General features: G+C 42.0%; 1 protein-coding gene across 1 annotated transcript in view; it reads right to left on the reverse strand.

The window, feature by feature from the left end:
* The window catches only part of PLA2R1 (phospholipase A2 receptor 1), a 123,259-nt gene that overhangs the window by 67,079 nt on the left and 33,086 nt on the right, over window positions 1–23,094 (reverse strand). Inside the window, exons 8-11 of the mRNA XM_089659898.1 lie at window positions 21,154–21,314; window positions 18,690–18,794; window positions 9,451–9,557; window positions 3,175–3,344 (exon numbers count right to left, since the gene is read on the reverse strand). Coding sequence (XP_089516024.1) covers window positions 3,175–3,344; window positions 9,451–9,557; window positions 18,690–18,794; window positions 21,154–21,314 — 543 coding nt within the window. The remainder of the gene's footprint in view (window positions 1–3,174; window positions 3,345–9,450; window positions 9,558–18,689; window positions 18,795–21,153; window positions 21,315–23,094) is intronic.

Consider the following 23,094-nt stretch of genomic DNA (forward strand, 5'->3'; position numbering starts at 1 on the left):
TATGAATAATTATTCAGCCGTGGCCAATCCCAGGGAGCAGGGCCCTGAAGACATATGGATAATTGCATAAATACTGAGAGACTAGGCTTCTGGGTCCCTTCCTCCTGAGGATCAGTACAGCCTGGAGGGCTGCTGTCCTCCAGGGCAATGCTGCCATGTGCTCACTTGGACACTGAAGCTACAGAAGATCTAGTCTGGTATCATAGGAGAAAGGTGTCAGATGGATGCTGGAAGGAGGCCAACCATCTCTCCCTGGACATTTGTGTGTACAGACTGCTGTGAGATCTTAGAGACTTTTGGGATGTTTGGGCTGGAGAGTCAGCTGTGTGTTGTTTAAAGGGAGCATCAACTGGTGTCCTGAAGAGCTTAGTCTATCTAGTTCTCTGTGAAGGGACTCTGCTTTTGTTGCTCTAAAGAAAGAAGCTTGTGTGCTGGAAACTGCTTCTATTACAAAGCCAAGTCCACTGTTTGCTGTATGCGAGGACTTTTGCTTCAGCTTTGAAGATAGGAGCTCATTGTTGTCAACTTGTACATAGTTTCTGTTTTTGGAGTATCCCACTCAATTCCCTTAACCCAATCCAAGTTCTCCTAAAGTAAAAACAACAAACACAACACCCCTAGACTGCTTATTGAGGAAATAAGAGTGACTGTGTCCATGGGCTTGGCTGCAGGGCAATCTACTGGGAAAGAACCTGGGCAATTTTAGAATGGCTCCTATGGGAGTAAGCACAACATATCTACACTTTATTAGGTACACCTGTTCAATTGATTGGTAACACAAATTGCTAATCTGCCAATCACATGGCAGCAACTCAATGCATTTAGTCATGTAGACATTGTGAAGACGACTTGCTGAAGTTCAAACTGAGCATCAGAATGGGGAAGAAAGGGGATTTAGGCGACTTTGAATGTGGCATGGTTGTTGGTGCCAGAGGGGCTGGTCTGAGTATTTCAAAAACTGCTGATGTGGGATTTTCACGCACAACCATCTCTAGGGTTTACAGAAAATGGTTCAAAAAAAGAGAAAATATCCAGTGAGTTACAGTTGTGTGAATGAAAATGTCTTGTTGCTGTCAGAGGTCAGAGGAGAATGGGCAGACTGGTTGCTGCAACATTCAGATAGTAGGGTCAGAATTTGGCGTAAACAACATGAAAGCATGGATCCATCCTGCCTTGTATCAATGGTTCAGGCTGGTGGTGGTGGTGTAATGGTGTGGGGGAGATTTTCTTGGCACTAGCAAGGTGTACCTAATAAACTGCCTGGTGAGTCTATCTATCTATCTATCTATCTATCTATCTATCTATCTATCTATCTATCTATCTATCTAAAGTATCAGTCTGTAGATTCCACTGTGCAGGGTTTACTTCTGTAAACATAGTGTACTTCTGTAATTCAGTATTGTTACAGATTTAGAGATATCTGACAGACACCACAGCCTGAGGACATCACTGTATCTGTTGGAGTTAAAGGGTAGTTTTATTATTACAGACAAATTTAAGAAAACCTCACTATATGTTTGTAAAATTTTAAAAATATTTAACTTTTAGATGTTTCTAAGGAGAAGGTATCATGGCTGAATCTTAGAATTTCCAGATAGTCTCTCAGGGTCTTTGTCCCCATACAGACTCAGCTATCCCTCATTAATACACAATGCAGGAGGGTGGTTTCAAATTTTTTAACCCTTTACCAGGACAGTATTCAAATCTAGTTTTGAAAATGAAGATCTGCAAACATAGTAGAGATAGGGTTAGTTATGTTAAACATTACTCTAAAGCCTCCTCCTAAACATTGCAAAACAGGGAGAGCATATAATGATATCTAAGCAAGTAAAAAGCACTTAACCAGCAGTTTTCAAATATTTCTAAGCTATGCTATGCTAACATGGGAACATATATCAAATATAAAGTAGGTGTTATCCCAATTTGGCTGCAAAAGTGGAAATACATTTTAAAGGGCTTGTTCACTTTTACCCAACAAATGTCTATGCAACTAAGGGGAGTCTGTAGATAAAATAAAGTGCAGTTTTGAGCAAAGTTTAATAATGCCCTTGCTGTAAGTAGTGGCCATTTGTGTACCTCATGAAGCCTGACTAGAAAACTCCTAGGACGTTGTTGAGGGCGTTGCTAAGAGACGCCTAACTGTTACTGTCCATCCTTCCTTATCCAAAGAGTCAGTTCTAAATCACTGAGCTCAGAAGGAATGCATCAGGGGAGAGGATTTCTGAACCAGAGAAAGCTTGCTCCTGTGATGGTGGAGGGGAACCCTAAAAGACAGTGGTGTCCCTAGGCAGGTGCGGGGGGTGCGCGCCGCACCGGGTGACACTAGACCCACTCCACGATAAGGTAAGTTTTAAAGCAAGCCAACAATCCCCGCAGGATGGATCAGATCTGCGGATTGAGCATAATGGATTGGAGTCCGATCCATTATGCTTCCCAATCCACAGATCCGATCCATCTTGCAGGAATTGTCAGCTTGCTTTAAAACTTACCTTTTCGTGGAGCTCGTGGGGAGATCAGTTAACCCCGTATAGGTTGCAAGCCGACAATACCCGTAGGATGGATCGGATCTGCGGATTGGGGAGCATTGGATCGGGTTCCGATCCATTATGCTCAATGCGCAGATCCGATGCATCCTGCGAGGATCGTCAGAGGGGTGACACCAAGTGTTACCGCACCAGGTGACACCAACCCTAGGGACGCCCCTGCTAAGAGCAAAGAGTCTCTGAGCAATGTCCTAGGCGTTTTACAGTCAAGCTTCATTAGGTATGTAAATGGAACGGAAACATTTTACCCTTTTTTTAAAATGCAAAGGAGTCAACTTAGAAGGTGAAATTTAGGTAATTTGTGGCCATTTTTAAGGCTGCAGCAATCTTTACCACTTTTAACTACCACGGATCTATTCTTCTGTCAAAAATGTCCTCCCATTAGTACAATTACAACAGACAAAAAGGTAAATAAAAAATTGAAAAGTGACAGTACACAAAGACTATAGTATAATACTATAGTTCCTTTTTTTTGCAAGCAAATTTCACCCAGGCGGCTCAATGAGTGAAATTTGAAGTCATACCTTCAGCAAAATATTGACATTGATTTCACTGAAATGACTCCACTCATCACCATTAAAAAATGATGTAACTTTGTTTCCAGGGCTACTGAAGTTCTCACTGCACTTACTGGGTTGTCCCGCATTCCAGTTTGTGAAGGACAAGTGGGGTTGTCTTGTGCCATTTGCTGTCCAAGCATACTCTCCAGTGCCATTGATATCTTGTAAAGCAATCCAAAAATAATAATCTCCAGGTATTATTCTGCTGAGCATCCAGCTGTTAATAAAAGCTTGTTCAAACCTACGGACAGATAAAAATGACATCAATTCTGCACTCACCAGCCACTTTATTAGGTACACCTTGCTAGTGCCAAAAACATATTCCCCACACCATTACACCACCCCCACCAGCCTGAACCATTGATACAAGGCAGGATGGATCCAAAATTCTGATCATACCATCTGAATGTTGCAGCAACCAGTCTGCCCATTCTCCTCTGACCTCTGACAGCAACAAGGCATTTTCATCCATACAACTGTCACTCACTGGATATTTCCTCTTTTTTTGACCATTCTCTGTAAACCCTAGAGATGGTTGTGTGTGAGAATTCCAGTAGATCAGCTGTTTTTTAAATACTCAGACCAGCCCATCTGGCATCAACAACCACGTCACGTTCAAAGTCACTTAAAGCCCCTTTCTTCCCCATTCTGATGCTTAGTTTGAACTTCAGCAAGTTGTCTTCACCACATCTAGATGCCTAAATGCATTGAGGTGCTGCCATGTTATTGGCTGATTATCAATTTGTTCTACCAAGCAGTTGAACAGGTGTACCTAATAAAGTGGCCAGTGCGTGTATATCACTAATCAGGTGACACTTGCTATGTGACTGATAATCTTTAGGGCCTGTGTCAATGGGCTTTGGGCTTGTATTGATGGCATCAGTATGAAATGCTTCTGAGATTATTCAGATGAATTGACGAATTGACACATGCATTCTCCTAGATTGTAAGCTCCCAGGATCAGGGCCCTCCTATCCCTCTTGTATTGAACTGTATTGTCTCCCGTTATATTGTAAAGTGCTGAGCAAACTGTTGGCGCTATATAAATCCTGTATAATAATAATAATAATAATAATAATAATTTGTCCTGCAGTTGACTTCCTTCAAGCAGGTTTTGTGCTCTCAAAGTCTTGTATGGGAATGCAAAACCTGCTTGAAGCAATCAAAAGCTCGTTGACACAGACCCTTAGGTCTTGCTCACACATGTGATGATAGGCAGTAAAAACTGGCAGTTGCGCCACGTTTTTACTGCCCTTTGACTGCCTGCAAGCAAGTTAGCATGATATGTTTTTATACATTTTTCTTCAGAGTGGTAACTTTTATACAGCATGTTGTGATTGGTAGATGGTGCCACTTGCCAACCACATCCCATCCAACTCAAAAGGACTGTGTTACAACAACGCCTAAGACACACACTCAACATTGTTACAGTCAGCGCTCATTCTCTCCATCAGTGGAGGTTCAAGATTAATAGTTTCAGATCTCAAACCATGCAATCCCTCAATTGACCAGTAACTCAGTCTTCACAGTGTCCACACAGTGAATATCCCCTATAACCATATGCAGACTCTCCTTTTTCAATATCCTTCAGTATGCAATTCTTACATCAAAATCTTCATCTTCAACTTGGTATCCTCCAAGAGATGTACGGTATATAGACACACATAGTGCATTATCCTTACACTCACAACTATCTTAAATGAATCACACTCACCAAAGTATGTCAAAATCCGTGCAAATCCACTCCACCACGTGTTCACTTCTATGTGTCCCAATTCTTACTATTACCCTCTGTCTATATTTAAAATACCTTGTGACAAATTCCACAGAAAATGATCTTCAATTCACAGATTCCTCTTTCCGTCCTCCCCTTCACAGGAGATATACCCTCCGGAGAAAGTTATACAACACAGTGTAATACTATAAATTTCTCAATATTGTGTCCTCCCGTGCTCCACTCTTTATCAAATTGTGACCACCAGTGAAAAGTGATAGAACCATTCCACCACCTCACAGACCATGCACCTTACCGGACTAAATCAGTCACATAGCATAGGATAGAAACAGCTCTTCCCGACCAACATTATTCCCGTTTTTCCAATGGTAACGATATGTAGGTCAAAATAGATAAGCATACATAATGCATTAGGTTATAAAACCAACGATTTATTCAAGTAAAAAAGCGCTTACTAACAAAACAGTGCACATCAGCGTTTGTTACTCATCCAAAATCAGCATTTACTCTCTCTAGACCTCATCAAAGATGGGCGTCATGCAACTTCTGGTCTACGTCTGACATCACCTCTGATGCGTTTCAGAATTTCCAGCTTTATCAAAGGATGCGTCCTTCAGACTTGCGGCCAGTTAAATACTCTCCCTCCACCCTACCATGAGCGATATAAGATCGCCATCTTACATAAGAGCTAGTACACAGTTCTGGATGTCTATAATGTGCAACTTCCATGCATTACCAAATACTAAATGTAAAAATTACAACAATACTAATATTCATAGCTATTACATCTAAAGCATCTACCTCCATCTACCTCCCTGGTGCCTGAATATAGGTTGGAGAATCAATAGAGAGGCACATTTTAGAAGTGTTTTATATTATATTTGGACCAACTTACGGTTCTAATATTTGGTTGGATGGGCTCTTATTCGGGTTTATCCTCCCTCCTTTTAAATTGAATGGTTCCCCTCTGTATATGTCCCCAGTTATTAGCTGTAGGTGTATTGTATCTGTAAGATTAATAGTAGGGAATGCTTTGTAATATATCTATTTAGATATAGAGATCTCTATATTCGCAATGCACATACTGTATATAATATATCACTAGATGGCAGTAGGGTAGCAATACTATCATTCGTTTTTAGTGCCCTTTTTTTAAAATTTGTATTAGTATTAGTTTTAGATGTAATAGCTATGAATATTAGTATTGTTGTAATTTGTACATTTAGTATTTGGAAATGCATGGAAGTTGCACATTATAGACGTCCAGAACTGTGTACTAGCCCTTATGTAAGATGGTGATCTTCGCTCAGGGTAGGGTGGAGGGAGAGTATTTAACTGGCCGCAAGTCTGATGGACGCATCCTTTAATAAAGTCTGAAATGACGAAACGCTTCAGAAGGTGACGGCAGTCATAGACCAGAAGTTGCGTGGTGGCCATCTTTGATGAGGTCTGGAGAGAGTAAACGTTAATGCTGATTTTAGATGAGTAACAAACGCTGATGTGCACTGTTTTGTTAGTAAGTGCTTTTTTACTTGAATAAATCGTTGATTTTATAACGTAATGCGTTATGTACACTTATCTATTTTGACCTACATATCGTTACCATTGGAAAAACGGGAATAATGTTGGTCGGGAAGAGCTGTTTCTATCCTATGCTATGTGACTGATTTAGTCCGGTAAGGTGCATGGTCTGTGAGGTGGTGGAATGGTTCTATCACTTTTCACTGGTGGTCACAATTTGATAAAGAGTGGAGCACGGGAGGACACAATATTGAGAAATTGATAGTATTACAATGTGTTGTATAACTTTCTCCGGAGGGGAGGACGGAAAGAGGAAGCTGTGAATTGAAGATCATTTTCTGTGGAATTTGTCACAAGGCATTTTAAATATAGACAGAGGGTAAGAGTAAGAATTGCAGACGCATACAAGTGAACACGTGGTGGAGTGGATTTGCACGGATTTTGACACTTTTTTGTGAGTGTGATTCATTTAAGATAGTTGTAAGTGTAAGGATAATGCACTATGTGTGTCTATATACCGTACATCTCTTGGAAGGTACCAAGTTGAAGATGAAGATTTTGATGTTAGAATTGCACACTGAAGGATTCAGCAAAAGGAGAGACTGCCTATGTTTATAGGGGATATTCACTGGGAAGGACTTTTGATTTTGAACTTTCAGGGGAGAAAGTGATATCTTGGCGCCCAGGGGTTGGACACTTATTAGATTGTGTATGAGTAGTGGATACCGGTTGTAAAGGAATTTTATCAGTAACTCAATCTGGCAGTATTAATTCAACATGCAGTACATATACTAAAAAACATAATAAATATCCTCTGTATAAATCATATGATACACTTAGAAATCATAAGTCTAAGGCACACAGTTGTAATGCAGTCCAGCAGGATTTCAGTGTAATATCCCTCTTACAGATAAAGAAACAGCCTCCTGAATGTCTTTCCAGATCTAAACTGCCCTTGAGAAGTAATCTACCGGGGATTGCTTTTCAGAGGTGTTTACAAACCATCCATATGCACGAGCGAGGTCCATAGGCTGGCTTCCACAGATACGAGGCACTATTCCTCTCACTGATACCAACGATAGGGGAATATTCCTCTAGCTGACACTAATACTGGGGCACTATTCCTCCCACTGACACCAATAATGGGGCACTATTCCTCCCACTGACACCAATAATGGGGCACTATTCATCCCACTGACACCAATGATGGGGCACTATTCATCCCACTGATACCAATGATGGGGCACTATTCCTCCCACTGATACTAATGACGGGGCACTATTCCTTCAGCTGACAATAATGATAGGGCACTATTCCTCCCACTGACACCAGTGATGGGGCTCTATTCCTTCCACTGACACCAAAGATGGGACACAATTTCTCCCACCGACTCCAATGATGGGGCACTATTTCTACAGCTGACACTAATAATGAGGCACAATTCCTCCCGCTGACATCAATGATGGGGGAAATTCCTCCCACTGATACCAATGATGGGACACTATTCCTCCCACTGACACCAATGAAGGGGCACTATTCCTCCCACTGACACCAATGATGGGGCTCTATTCCTCCCACTGACACCAATGATTGACCACTATTTCTCCCGCTGACACCAATGACAGGGCACCTATCCTTCAACTGACACCAGTGACGGAGCACTATTCCTTCCACTGACACCAAAGATGGGACACAATTCCTCTCACGGACTCCAATGATGGGGCACTATTTCTACAGCTGACACTAATAATGGAGCACCATTCCTCCCACTGACACCAAAGATGGTGTACTATTCCTCCCACTGACACCAGTTACTGGCCATTATCCTTTCACTGACACCAATGACAGGGCACTTTTCCACCAGATTACACCAATGATGGGCCTTTTTCTCCCACTGACAACAATATTGGGACACTATTCCTTCTACTGACACCAATGATGGGGCAGTATTTCTTTGACTGACACCAAAGATGGGGCTCTATTCTTCCCACTGACATCAGTAATGGAGCACTATTCATCCCACTGATACCAAACATGGGGCACTATTCCTTCCAATGACACGAGTGATGGAGCATTATGGCTTTCACTGACACCAACGATAGGGCAGTATTCCTTCCATGGACACCATTTTCTACTCCCAGTGGCCACAGTCTGGTCCCCTAAAGTCTAAAAGGCATTAAACTGGCCCTCTGAGTAGAAGGTTTGGAGAACCCAGCATTACAGTAACACATTAAAAATCACAGAACTATGTGTGGTGTGTTGTAGTTCTGTTCAGTTACAATGGTGCCCCATTGTACAGTAGCTGCTGATGGACCTGTACTGCAACACATCAGAATACACATGCCACTGTGGTGTGCAGTTGTGTTTAGTGTTCCTTCTATGCACATTAAAGCTGAACCCCGGGATAAACAAATATATACTTGAATCTTGATATGCTTTGTGTATTATTATTGTATCTGTGCAGAAATCCAGCGTGAAACATTGCTTGTGCAGAAGCTCCTTGTATTAAGACCAGTTGCTGCAGCTCTCTCTCCTTGTGCAGGGCGACTGGTCTTGTCTCCGCCCCCTCCTGTAGTTTTCTGCAGGCAACCTGTAGTGGAAGGAACCTGTAGGGTCCCTCCCACAGCTCTGCTCTCTGTACATGCTATGTATAGTATAGTGATGATATCACTGCTACTTTTAAAGGTAATAATTGAGTTTGCAAAGGCATTTGGTGCACAAGATATATGTTTATATTGTTTTTGGCTATATGAATATATTTAAAGTTTTTGTGCCCTGAGTTCAGATGAAATGCCAGAAATAATGTACATACAGCAAGGTACTGCAACAAAATGTATAGGTGTGAATGGGCCATAAAAAGTAACTTCTCATGAGACACAATATATCTCGGAAAGCCTGTGAGAAGCCTCAGAATGAAGCTGCCTCTTGTTGACACTTCAGCTCTATGCTACCTTTGGAAAAGTGAAGCTGCTTTTGAGGTCAGTGAATGGCGGCTTCCACCTGATGCATCTCACACATGATTTTCGTTATGACAGATTTGAATGCAGAATGTAGCAATTGGCTATATACAGTATATATATGGAACATGCACCTGTCAGTTATGGTCGCTAGAGGGCAGTAAGGATCGTTTTGAGCATCTTCATATGTTAGTTTTAGCAGATTAACTCCGTAGCAGTAACCTCTGTGTCTCTCGAAGGGCTGAAATACAAATAATAAAATCATGTAATTATTTAATATTAACAAATAAAATTGGGATTATCACCTTACCCGCACTTTACCAGGATGGCCAGACAAGATGTAAATTAAATGGAAACTCAAGCCAAGTTTGCTTTTCTTTAATTCTAGATACAGTACAGGAAATTATTAAAAACTGGTCTAAAGGGGACACAGACAGCAATTATTCGTTAAGTGCTCAGGAAACATATAAAGAACATCTGTCATTTTTTGTTATTGCTGCCGGTGTCCCTAGTGGGGAGATCCCCCTCACTTCCTGTCCTGGTAACCAAAAAGGAAATAAAGGAGAAAAAATGGACAGAGAAGAGAAGAAATGGATCTTCCGCACTCTTTGTTATTGCTGCCGGTGTCCCTGGTGGGGAGATCCCCCTCATTTCCTGTCCTTGTAACCAAAAAGGAAATAAAGGAGAAAAAATGGACAGAGAAGAGAAGAAATGGATCTTCCGCACTCTATAAAAAAAAAAAAAAAATTATTAGTGTAACTCCAGGCAAATAATAAATAATGCACGTTTGCATATTCATTAAAATATAACTAAAAGCAAAACTTTTTTCTTTTACTTTTGAATAGAGTGGGTGAGGGGGGGCAGTTAGAACTCTTCTCAGGTTTTTATTGCTGTCTATGTCCTCGTTAGGGAGATGTATCCTCTCTATTTGTCCTGGTGATCATTATCAACAGGAAAGAAAGTTAAAAAAAAAATTAAAAATTTTGAGTTGTCACCAGAACAGGAATAGAGGGGAAATCATCTAGTAGAGACACTAGTTCTGGTGACTGTAAGGGATTTCCTTCACTTTGGAGGGATTTCCTCTCACCTCCTGTGGTATCTATGAGATGGGAAGTGAAGGGAAATCTCCCTAAAGGAACACATTAGGTGGCACAAAAAAATCTTGACAGGTTATACTTTTTCCAAATGTTAACAAGTTTTGGCTTTAGTTCTACTTTAATTTTTAACATTTAAAAGTTATGAGATATATTTAAATGATATAACTTCCAACTCTCCAAATTAAGTTACCCTCCTGCATACCAGAGATCAAGCTGTGACTGTGTGTATCAGCACTCTGAGCCAGGTAAGCTCTATTGCATTGCATACACAGTCCCTTCACCCCAACATATTTTAGGCACTGGGAGCAAAGAATGAATGCTGCAGCACAGTCCAGTTGCAGGGGCCCCTGAGGAAGATAACAATGTGGGGTCCATCTTGGTGTTGAAGACCTATTATTCTCTGCTTCTGGTCTGGGTCAATAATAGCTCCTCCGTAGAAGTGTATATGGTCTCAAAGAAGACTCTCTCTCCCACTTCCTTCCTCTGGGGTCTTTTACCCAGCCTCCCAGAGACAGAAAGTGATGTACAGAAATGACTGCAGCACAGCCACTTACAAACACAGAGAGCAGAGAGCAGAAGATCCCTACAAGTGTTTCACAGGAGAGCTTGCAAGAGGCTGTTGATGCTTTTTATAGCCTAATGCAGGATTTCTCAACCAGGGTTCCACGAGACGTCCCCAGGGGTTCTGCCGCAAATCAACATTGTGGTGGATGTACACTCACAGGCAACTGTATTAGGTACACCTGTTCAATTGCGTGATAACACAAATTGCTAATCAGCCAATCACATGGCAGCAACTCAATGCATTTAGGCATGTAGACATGGTCAGAGGTGTATTTAGGTTTTGTGCTGCCCTAGGCAACACAAAAATTGGACGCCCCCTCCTCGGCACAGAGACAGCCTAACACTGACTAACACCAAACCCCCCCCCCTTCCCCACGGAGAAAGCCTGACCGTGACCAACAACACCCCCTGCCCCCCCACAACCAAGAGAGCCTTCCATTCACCCCCCCCAACGGCAACCGAGAGAAAGACACTCATCTTCACAGCTCTGAACATCCCTGGGAACAACAGTTGGGCTCTGCATACACCATCAAGCAGCCCACAGCCTCTCTCAGATCCCACCTGGTCCCCATGCTGCATATGTCCCTTCTTCCAGGGGCATGGCTGCCCCCCTAAAAAAATGCTGCCCTAGGCAAATGCCTTGTTTGCCTTGTGGTAAATATGCCCCTGGACGTGGTGAAGACGACTTGCTGAAGTTCAAACTGAGCATCAGAATGGGGAAGAAAGAGGATTTAAGTTTCTTTGAATATGGCAAGGTTGTTGGTGCCAGATGGGTTGGTCCAAGTATTTCAGCAACTGCTGATCTACTGGCATTTTCACGCACAACCATCTCTAGGGTTTACAGAGAATGGTCCAAAAAAGAGAAAATATCCAGCGAGTGGCAGTTGTGTAGATGAAAATGCCTTGTTGATGTCAGAGGTAAGAGGAGAGTGGACAGACTGTTTTGAGATGATAGAAAGGCAACAGTAACTCAAATAACCACTCATTACAATCAAGGTATGCAGAATACCATCTCTGAATGCACAACATGTCGAAGCTTGAAGCAGATGGGCTACAGCAGCGGAAGAACAGAAAATGTAAGCTACAATTTGTACAGGCTCACCAAAATTGGACTTTAGAAGATTGGAAAAACATTGCCTGTTCTGATGAGCCTTGATTTCAAGTGCAACATTCAGATTGTAGGGTCAGAATTTGGTGTACACAACATGAAAGCATGGATCCATCCTGCCTTGTATCAATGGTTCAGGCTGGTGGTGGTGGTGTGATGGTGTGGGGGATATTTTCTTGGCACACTTTGGGAACCTTAGTACTAACTGAGCATCGCCTAAATGCCACGGCCTACCTGAGTATTGTTGCTGACCATGTCCATCCCTTTAGGACTACAGTGTCCCCATCTTCTGATGGTTCCTTCCAGCAGGATAATGTTCCATGTCACAAAGATCAAATAATCTCCAACTGGTTTCTTGAACATGACAATGAGTTCCCTGTACTCCAATGGCCTCCACAGGCACCAGATCTCAATCCAATAGAGCACCTTTGGGATGTGGTGGTACAGGAGATTTTCATCATGTATGTGCAGCCCACATATCTGCAGCAACTGCGTGATAATGTCATGTCAATATGGACCGTAATCTCTGAGGAATGTTTCCAACACCTTGTAGAATCTATGCCACAAAGAATTAAGGCATTTCTGAAGCCAAAAGGAGCCCAACCCGGTACTAGCAAGGTGTACCTTATAAAGTGGTCAGTGAGTGTATATCCGCCAACATTGTTTTTATGCTCACTGACAGTGAGTACTGTCAGCACACATTGATACCCGCTGCCTCCTCTGTAGTTCCAGTTCCTGTAAATTCAAAGGGCAGAACCAGTAGGTGTGGAGAGAGTGAGGCTCCATTCACGCCAATGCGTTTAGTGCTTTTTGCAGAAATGCACTACAGTTCATTTAACATGGTTTCCTATGGAACATGTTCACATCTATGCTTTTAAGAGCTGCTGCATTTTTGGAAAGGGTCAGGGGCGTTTTTAAAAGCAAAAAGCAGCATTTTTGCTACAATAGAGTTCAATGGAGAATCTGCTGAAATGCATGGTAGTGTATTGTTGCTGCGACTGTGCCGCGTTTTGTGTTTTTATTCTGCCCAGCAAAAAAAAAAATTCCACTTTAAAAAAAAAAAAAAAACTGAACAAAAACGCTGCAAAAACTCATGTAGAAAAACACAGAATGAATTGCGAAAAGCACTGCAAGACGGACAAAAAGCAAACTGCATAGATGTGAACGGAGCCTGAAAGGACATGGCTGAATGTAGCAGGAGGTGACATCCAGAGTATGGCAGCAATGAATGCAGAGTGCTGTGGGGGGAGATGAGCATTGAAGGTTTTTTACCTCAATGCAGAGAATGCATTAAAGTGTTACTAATCCCAGGACCCTGCATTCACTATATCTGGTCTCCCACAGTGCACACAACATGGAAATGCATTTATTTTAGTAAATAGAAACTGCTAAATACCTTTTCTCATCAGCAGTATATAGCAGTTATGTGACCTCTATCAGTGTCCAGCAACGCAAATGTTAAAGCTTTCATTTTGCTCTAGGAGGATGCAGGCCTCCTGATCTCTGTCTGGACAGTGCTGATCACATGCACTCTCCCAAGAAAAAAAAAGTTCTCTAGCAATACACACCAAACTGAGCATGTGCAGAGTACCTCCTAAGGCTCTGTACTATCAGCAGATGGATTGGAGACAGTAGAAGAAGGGGAGGATCAGAAAAGTCAGGATCAAACAGCGTTTTTACACAATGCAGAAGACTAGCCTTAGGTCCCACAGTGAGTATAACAAGCATGCTTTACTGCATATACAGACTGGTTTTGCTATTGTGGGTTTAGTAACACTTTAAGGTAAAAACATTCTAGCATTACAACCATACAACCTAGCAACCTAGATGAAGCAGCCTTGTTCTGCATATTTTCAGTGAGATTTTTATATATTAACACTGGGGGAAATCACATGCAATATGATCCCTGAGTTCTGCTCTTTCCACAAAGGAATTCAGAAAGTAGTCACATGTCAGGTTCTGCACTGGGAATACTCGCACTCATACGACTTGGCTGCAATAACATTTCCAGCATCTTCAAGTGTACTTAAAACTAGATTCAGTGGTCTTTATATGGACAATATTGTATGAGATAATGTCTTACAGAGCCCCTGTCATCAGACTGTTCATTTCAACAGCAATTTTCCCATAAGATTACATGTATTTTATGAATTTTCTTTACCTGTAAAGCCTCCCTTGTGCAGACATACAATAGCCCGGAGTCTGCTGCTGGGAACCACCATCTTGGACGTTGTGTCAGTAGACCCATCAGATTCAGAACTGTCATTCAAGAGACACTCCTTAACCATTTAAGTAGAAGCCAAGGGCCATGTAGCAGGGGAGAACTGACAACTCATGGGGCCTCCGGGCAATAGGGGATCATGGGGCCCCTGTGTCCTTGCCCACACTCAAAGCACACCCAAAAAAGCCTATAAAAAGGTACCAGGGGCATTTCATGGGGCCCCCTACTGACCCTGGGCCCTCGGGCAGTGCCTGAGTGCTCTAATGGTCAGTCCGCCCATTATGTAGGAAGGTGAGGAAAGGCATAGAGAAGCCCCCTCACTCCATGCATGTCATAGCCCTCCTTCTTCTGTGAGTGTCTGGTTACTCTCTGTGATGACCCAACTCCTCTGCCCCTTCTCTCCCTACATAACCTTTTAGGGAAGGAGTGAAAGGGAATATTATAGCGCAGGGGTGTCAAACTGGTGGCCCTCCAGCTGTTGCGAAACTACAAGTCCCATCATGCCTCTGCCTTTTGGAGTCATACTTGTAACTGTCAGTCTTGCAATGCCTCATGGGACTTGTAGTTTGGCAACAGCTGGAGGGCAACTAGTTTGACACCCGTGCTATAGGGTGTCACTCGAGTGACAGCTCAGAGTTTGCTGGGGTTGATGACATCACATCCAAGATGGTGGCACCCAGCAGCAGTTTGGATGTCTAAACAAGGGGGGCGCTATTTAGCACACCTTAGGGTTAAGGTGATTTCCAGGTATGGCAATTTTTATACAGTTAAAAGATTAAACCAATGTAACTATATACACTTTATTAGGTACACCTGTTCAATTGCTTGGTAATACAAATTGCTAATCAGCCAATCACATGGCAGCAACTCAATGCATTTAGGAATGTAGATGTGGTGAAGATGACTTGCTGAAGTTCAGAATGAGGAAGAAAGTAGATTTAAGTTACTTTGAACGTGGCATGGTTGTTGGTGCCAGACGGGCTGGTCTGAGTATTTCAACAACTGCTGATCTACTGGCATTTTCATACACAACCATCTCTAGGGAAACTGAGACTCATCAGACCAGGCAACATTTTTCCAATCTTCTATTGTCCAATTTTGGTGAGCCTGTGCCTGCCCATCTGCTTCAAGGTTCAACGTGTTGTGCATTCAGAGATGGTATTCCTCATAGCTTGAGTGGTTATTGAGTTGCTGTTGCCTTTATGTCATCTCGAACCAGTCTGCCCATTCTCCTCTGACCTCTAACATCAACAAGGCATTTTCGTCCACACAACTGCTGCTCACTGGATATTTTCTCTTTTTTAGACCATTTTCTGTAAACCCTAGAGATGGTTGTGTGTGGAAATCCCGGTAGAACAGCAGTTTTTGAAATACTCAGACCAGCCTGTCTGACACCAACAACCATGCCATGTACAAAGTCACTTAAATCCCCTTTCTTCCCCATTTTGATGCTCTGTTTGAACTTCAGGAGGTCGTCTTCACCACATCTAGATGCCTAAATGCACTGCCATGAGTTGCTGCCATGTGATTGGCTGATTAGCAATTTGTGTTACCAAGCAATTGAACAGGTGTACCTAATAAAGTGGCTAGTGAATGTATATACCACACCTGTGGGAGTCCCGTGGAAGCTGGAAATCACTGTAGTAGGCACCACTACTCCAGTGATCTCCACTAGCTGTTGGGTCCTGTGCCGAGAGGCTACGCTGCTGCTTACTGGACATAGGAGGATGCTCATTTGACATGGGTGCCTATCAGGGGATGCTTTGCCTTTTCTCAACAAATGCAAAGCATTTTCTGGTTGGATGTGATGGCAAGGTGGGGCAGTGATGTCATGATCCCCACCTCATCCAATCAGCTTATCATCCTTAAGAGAATGGAAAAAGTGTTCTCTGAAGCAAGTATGGATTGGTCAATGCCAAGTGAGCAACCTCCTGTGTTCAGAATGCAGCAAGGCAGCTGCTCAGCATAGGATTTCCAGGTTCCACAAGGATCCCACAGGTATACATACTGACATTGGTCCACGCTTGTCCAAGTCATACCTGGTTTTGTATTTCTTCTTCAGGGAAACTGCATTTTGACGTATCAAGGTCTATCTTTTTTCTCTGGGAGAATCTGAAAAGAAACATCTAAACCTCTTCCCAATCTTTGTATTACAATTCTACAATCGTTATATAGGATACACTCAACTGTAATGCTAAGACAAAGCATTTGGACAGCTGTTGGTCTCACCAGCGTGTTTTCCTAAACTTTGACCTAAGCAAATAGAAAATGAGCTGAGACCTAGTGATTTTGGCATAGACACATGGAGGATGTTCAGAACCTTGTCTGCTGGCTGTGCCGTTTATTTATTTTTCGCTTATCTTCAACATTTTACTTTTGAAGCTATGAGAGTAGATCTAGCATGAAACAAATACTATTTTCTTAGGCCTCTTTCACACGGGTGGCCAAAAGGCGTTAAAAAATTAGGCTGAGCTTTAGTTTTACTGCTCCCTCAGCACCCACGTAAAGTCTACAACACTTTACCTACTTACCTCTGGCAGGCTCCCTCCAGCTGTGCAATGGGTGCCCTGCAGCCTCCTCTTTTATGATGCTCATGGCTGTGCTTGCATGCACCATTTTCAATACAGGATTAATAGCCTGCATTGTATGTGATGACGCCAAGGGTCTGCTCACAGATCAAAGCATCGGCAGGAGAGGAGGAGTGCACCAGAGTTAGCCAAGTAACTGGTACAGCTTTTTATCCCCTTCTAGACTTAGAGCAGAACTTCACTCAAAAGGGGAAGTTCCACTTGTTTGCATCCTCTCTCCCTCCACTGCCACATTTGGCACTTTTTTTGGGGGGGGGGGAGTGGGTACCTGGTCTTGACAGGTACCTGCTCTTACATCTGGTCAGATTGCCGAGGTGACATTTGGCCCCTCCTTCTCCCCCCTTCTGGGACATGTCATAGGTCCCAGAAGACTGCGGGACCATTCGCAAAGCACATGTGCAGTAGGAAACCAGCTGTGAAGCCAGAATGCTTTCTTTCTGTTGCTTTCTATCAAATCCAATGAGGAGGGAGCAGGGGGTGGGGCTGAGCCATGCTGTGTGTGTCTATAGATGCACACAGCCTGGCTCAGGGGTGAGCCTACAGGAAGTAGGATTAGCCACACACTGGAGGATTGATGAATATAGTGTATATTTATAGGACATAGGACACACAAAACACCAGAACATTATTACAGGACCTGTTTACATGTTTCACATGATCTCGTGTTCAATTGTAACCAAGATCGTGTGAAAGGCGTTAACAGGTCCTGTATTCATGTCCTGGTGTTTTGTGTGTCCTATGGATCAATAAATATACACTGTATTCATCTATCCTCCAGTGTGCGGCTGACCCTTCTTCCTGTTGCATCGTGTGTGGTGGCGAGCCAGAGCCTGCCCCTGTTGTGGATCGATCTGGATTGTTTGCCTGAGCAGTATACCACTGTTCTTTGGAATCAGGAGCGAGCCTGCAAGTGCGCCCCCATAGGAAGTAGCTTCCTATGCTGCCGCAGAAGAAGAGGAGAAGTCTAGAGCACAGGTGGGGAACCCCAGAAGAGGAGGATCACGGCTGCTCTGTGCAGTGCAAATGCACAGAGCATGTAAGTATAACACGTTTGTGTTTTTAAAAAAAGGAAGCTTTTACTAATCACTTTAATGAACATTTAAGCCTTGCAGTGCCAGAGACAGATGTGTGTGTGTGTGGGGGGGGGGGGGGGGGCTGCAATGGTAGTCTTTTTGGGGCATTCGAGAGTTTAAGCTGGCTCATACTCTCCAGGTTTGACCATTGGCCTCCTTCTATAGTCACATTATATAATGATAAGCCACCAGTTCAAGTATTTCACTATAAAAGAAGAAACATCACATGACACAGAAATATCAGTCTGCTGATTCTACACATTCATTCTGCTAATGATCTGCTAGCATCAAAAAGCTGTTGCTCTGTTCCCATGAGTCAATCACACGTGTGAAAGAATAAAAGGTGAAGTAAATGAGAGATGTGAAAGAGTCAGAAGAGATGAGAGTCACTTGTCCTTTTCCAGCTCTCAGACTCCATTCACAACATTCAGGTGTGAGGGAGCACGCATGTCCTCCCATGCATTGTGTGTAGGGCAGCCCATTGCTTTCAATAGGCTGTCCTACGCACAAGAAACGCGCAAAAAAAATCCACAACATTTCTGAAAAAATCTCATTGGTAAGAAGACAGAACTAGCCTGAAGGCAGGCAACTTCTGCTGTGCACTGTCTTTAGCTAACCCATAGTGCCTCTGGAAACCCTTTGTCATAAACTGTGTTCATTATCAACATTCCATGGTAAGAGATCACTAAGACTGTGCCTATTTCTAGTGCATTTTAAGTTACCTCCTCACAGGTCTCTTCTGCAGCATCTGCAGTAACATTTCGTCCAGGCTTCTTACAAACGGAGAGAAGTTCTACGCGGCAAGGTCTTACTTTCCAGTTTCCATCCTAGATCACAACCAAAGAAACTATTTTAGGACTCCTTTTACTTTTATTGCTAAACACAACACATAACCGTGTACTATAAATGAGCAATGGCCGTAGGCACTGCACAGATGCATCATTTTTGTGTACTGTACATCATATTCAAAAGAAGTAGAAAAATTATGATAAAATCCATGACTTGCCTTTTTGAACACAACAGGGCAGATTTACTCATTTACTTTTCTGGAGCACTCTGAATCTTGTGCAGCTGTACATGACAGCCAATCAGCTTCTAACTCCAGCTTGTTCAGTTAAGACTGGCCATACACTATACAATTTTCTTTCCAATTTCTACCCAATTTCCTTTAGATTTACCTTCAACTATGTACTGCAAGAGCCTGCCTAATTGGATACAATTGAAAGTATTGTTAGGTTTGACCTCCTATTATATGGTTTTTGGTAAATCTAAACCAGAAATCTCAAGAACATTGTATAATGTATGGCCAGCCTAAGCTTTGACAATAATACCTGGAAGTTTGGTTTCTATGCAGATCTGCACCAGATTTTCCAATTTTAGTAAATCTTCCCCAGTGAACAACACTTCTGCTATATTTTGCCTTCCCTGGTTCCTCCTTCCCCTTCATGAACAGGGCAATAACATATTTGAATAAAGTTTTTTGGTTTTCATTACATACCTTATTTTAGGCCCACCAATGGGAGGGGGGATCACTGGCTCTCTGTGCTTCCCTATGAAATGAAGGCATATCATGGCTAAAGGAAGGGGATGTCAGGGTGCTGTTACATAGCTTCTCGAAAAACATCACAACACCCTGGTTCACTACTCCTCCCAACCTGGAGGCAAACAGTAATCTGGTTATTGGGAGAAGTTATTCAAATATCAAAATCCTTTGAAGAGTGGGTGTCAGACTGGAGGAGAGGGTGTTCCTAGGAAGACTACATTTGGTGGTGACCACCCTAGGTAACACCCACATGTGATGCTAAGCTTCCACGATTGAAAGTATAGAAATACTTTTACACAATGGTGCGAAATTCAAACGGAAATTCTTAGAAAAGATTTTTTTTTTTTTTTTTTAATTTGAATATTTATTAATTTTTCAGATAAACAAGTTATACAAACATACTCATTAAAACCTTAGCTTGTTATCAAAACATTTATCGTTTCATCCCTTCCTCCCCCCTATTACCACCCATTCCCCCCCCCCATCCAATTCCTGACCCCTTCTGCTCTGCATTTTCCTGTTCATTTCTGGAGATCGTAATCCCTATAAAAGAACAAAATATGTTTCCATATTATTCTATGTTAATCCCCCATAACCTCTAAGGCAGGCCATAGATGGGTCGAAAATCGCCCGATTTTTGCACCGTTAATGGGTTAATTGGTCGGCCATTTTTCGGGTTTTTGGCACTTTTTTTTTATCGGAACAGTTGGAAAAAAATCGGCCGATTTTCGTGGCAATGATGGGCAAATCTGCTGATCTTTATACCGATAAAAAAATCTGTGCATGAGCTGTGCGAGAAAAAGAAGAAGAAGAAAAAGAAGAATTCCAGTCTGCTATTATATTTGACATGAAAAAGTATTGCAGTTGCAACAATGTATCTATTTGTATCTGAATAAAAACATCTGTATCCGAAATGGATACAAATGGATACAATGTTGCAACCACAATACTTTTTCATGTCAAATATAATGCGGAGCTCTCTGCAGGGACAGAAGTAATTAAATACTGGCCGTAGACGGGCCGAAAATCGGCCGATTTGTTTTACCATTGGTGGTAATGTCGGCCTATTGAACAACTGATTTTTTTTTTTTAAAAAAACGTCCGGTTTTCGACCCATCTATGGCCTGCATAAGGCTAGCCTTGACTTTTTGAATTCTTCCCATTTGTTCCATCTTGTATGGTGACTCTCCATCTTATCTTCATTCAAATGATAAAGTTCCTCCAATTTACATATTTGATCCACCCTATCCACCCAGTCTTTTATTTTCGGCACCTCCTGTCTCCTCCAACAGTTGGGTATCAGTCCCTTTGCTGCATTCAAATAGTACAATAAACCAGATTCTTTGTATTTTGTAACTGAAAGCTTAGTACTATGAAAAAGGCAAATCTCTGGGTCTACTAGAATATCAACCTCTGTAATTTTCTGAATCAGAAAAGATTTTCTGAAGAAAATTCTTTCGGAATTCGACCCGTGCATGGCCGGCTTTAGTTAACGGCTGAATGCAGTAGAATAAGTGACCTAGTGCAGTTGCCAGGTTTCCTGTACAGTGATCGCAGTTCTCTGGCCGCGTCCTACTGCCCGGACTTGCCTTTTTTAATCTAGAAGGAATGTTGGAAAGCAAACATATGAGAGAGTGTCTTACAGATGTTTGTGTGGACACACACAGGTCACTGTCCTCTTGGCTGATGTTGGGTTCCTGCCTCTGCCAACTGGTGAAGGTCACCGCTGAGCCGTCCGACCATTGAAAGATAACCGGGTCCTTTTGTTTGCTGGTCATTCCTATCCAGGCCTCGGCCACCTTCCCTGCAATAGTGCATGGAGCGATTATACCATGCTCACCAATTTATGGCAGAAATCACACAAGAACTTGGCCATGTCCTTGTTTGAGGGTCACATACTTATGTATTGTTGGAACATGGAACATGAAAAACTGCATTCTTTATTAAAGAAAAACCTGAAACGAGTAATATGGAACTTCCATGGCTATCTCCTGCAAATGCTACTTGCCTGACCAGGGGCGGACTGACAACTCATGGGGCCCCCGGGCAATAGGGGATCATGGGGCCCCTGTATCCTTGCCCAAACTCAAAAAAGCCTATGCAAAAGGTACCAGGGGCATCTCATGGGGCCCCCTACTGACCCCGGGCCAGTGCCTGAGTTTCCAAATGGTCAGTCCACCCCTGTGCCTGACTATTTCTGGTTTCAGTGACTCACCTAGAACCTGTATAAAGAAAGTCGAAGTAATATCAGGACTCCTGACCTACATTAGAGATGTGCGAAAGGAAAAATTGGGTTTGATTCGTTGGCTAATTTTGTTTTGTTTGATTCGTTAAATTCGTATAATTCATTTTCGGAATTTATTTTGTTAATTCGAATGAATTCAAAATTTCAAGTAGAGTTGAAAGCAATTCTAACGAATTCAATAATAATTGTAACGTTATAATCCGCAAGCCACATGTGGTTTTGATGGTATATGGGCTATATAAAGAGTTGCGCAAACGTGTTGGAAATTTCTATTTTTTCAGCAAAATTTTCAGTGTTTTTGTTGATCACTACTCAGGTCACCATAGTGCAAGTCACACTTTTTACTGTTTTGTAAAGTATTCTATTCTTTTCTATTATATTCTATTATTTTATATTATTTTTTTATGTATTCTGTTTGAATTCAAATCATTCTATTCAAATTTCAGAGGACAATAGTATTCTTTCTATTTTATTCTATTCCATTCTATTTTTCTTTTCTTTTCCCTTTTCTATTCTATTCTTTGAATTTCTATTCTATTCTAATTGATTCTATTTCTTTATTTTCCATTCTATTTTGTTCTGTTTCAGCCTGGGTTCACATATATGCGGTAAGGTATAACGCATGTGATTCGCACAGGACCCGCACCACATTCCTGTGCAAATCACATGCGATTTGTGTGCGTTGCAATTGGAGCCATACATTTTGTTCTAATCACACTGCACCTGCACCAAAACATGCAGGACCCTTTTTTGGGTGCATACTAGAATCGGATCGCATGGGTATTCACACTTATGCGATTGGATTCTGCACATCGCACCGCATTTTGTGGACCACTTTCAAGGTGCTGTTAACTTAACATAAACACCCGTTCGCGTGAACGGTGTGCAATTCTGATGCGATGCAGAATTTGGACTGAAAACGCTGCGAATTCCGCATCGCATCAGTGTTAACCAGGGCTCACTCTATTCTTTTCTTTTGTATTCTGTTCTAGTCTTTGATTTTCTATTTTGTTCTTTTTTTCCTCTCTTTTCTTTTCTATTCTTTTCTATTATATTCTAATGTATTCTATTCAAATATGAATTTATTCTATTTGAAATTTGAATTTAGGAAGACAGTTATATTCTTTTTATTTCATTATATTCTATTCTGTTGTTTTTTTTTCTATTCTATTCTTTGATTTTCTACCCTATTCTAATCTTTTATATTCTATTCTTATTGATTCTATTCCTTAATATTCAATTCTTTGACTTTTTATTCTCTTCTAAATCTTTTCTATTATATTCTTTGATTTTCTACCCTATTCTAGTCTATTCTTATTGATTCTATTCTTTTCTATTA

The sequence above is a fragment of the Staurois parvus genome, unplaced genomic scaffold, assembly GCF_062004578.1.
Source record: "Staurois parvus isolate SC_StPar_1 unplaced genomic scaffold, SC_StPar_1.0 ptg000031l, whole genome shotgun sequence".
Taxonomy (NCBI): Eukaryota; Metazoa; Chordata; class Amphibia; order Anura; family Ranidae; genus Staurois; species Staurois parvus.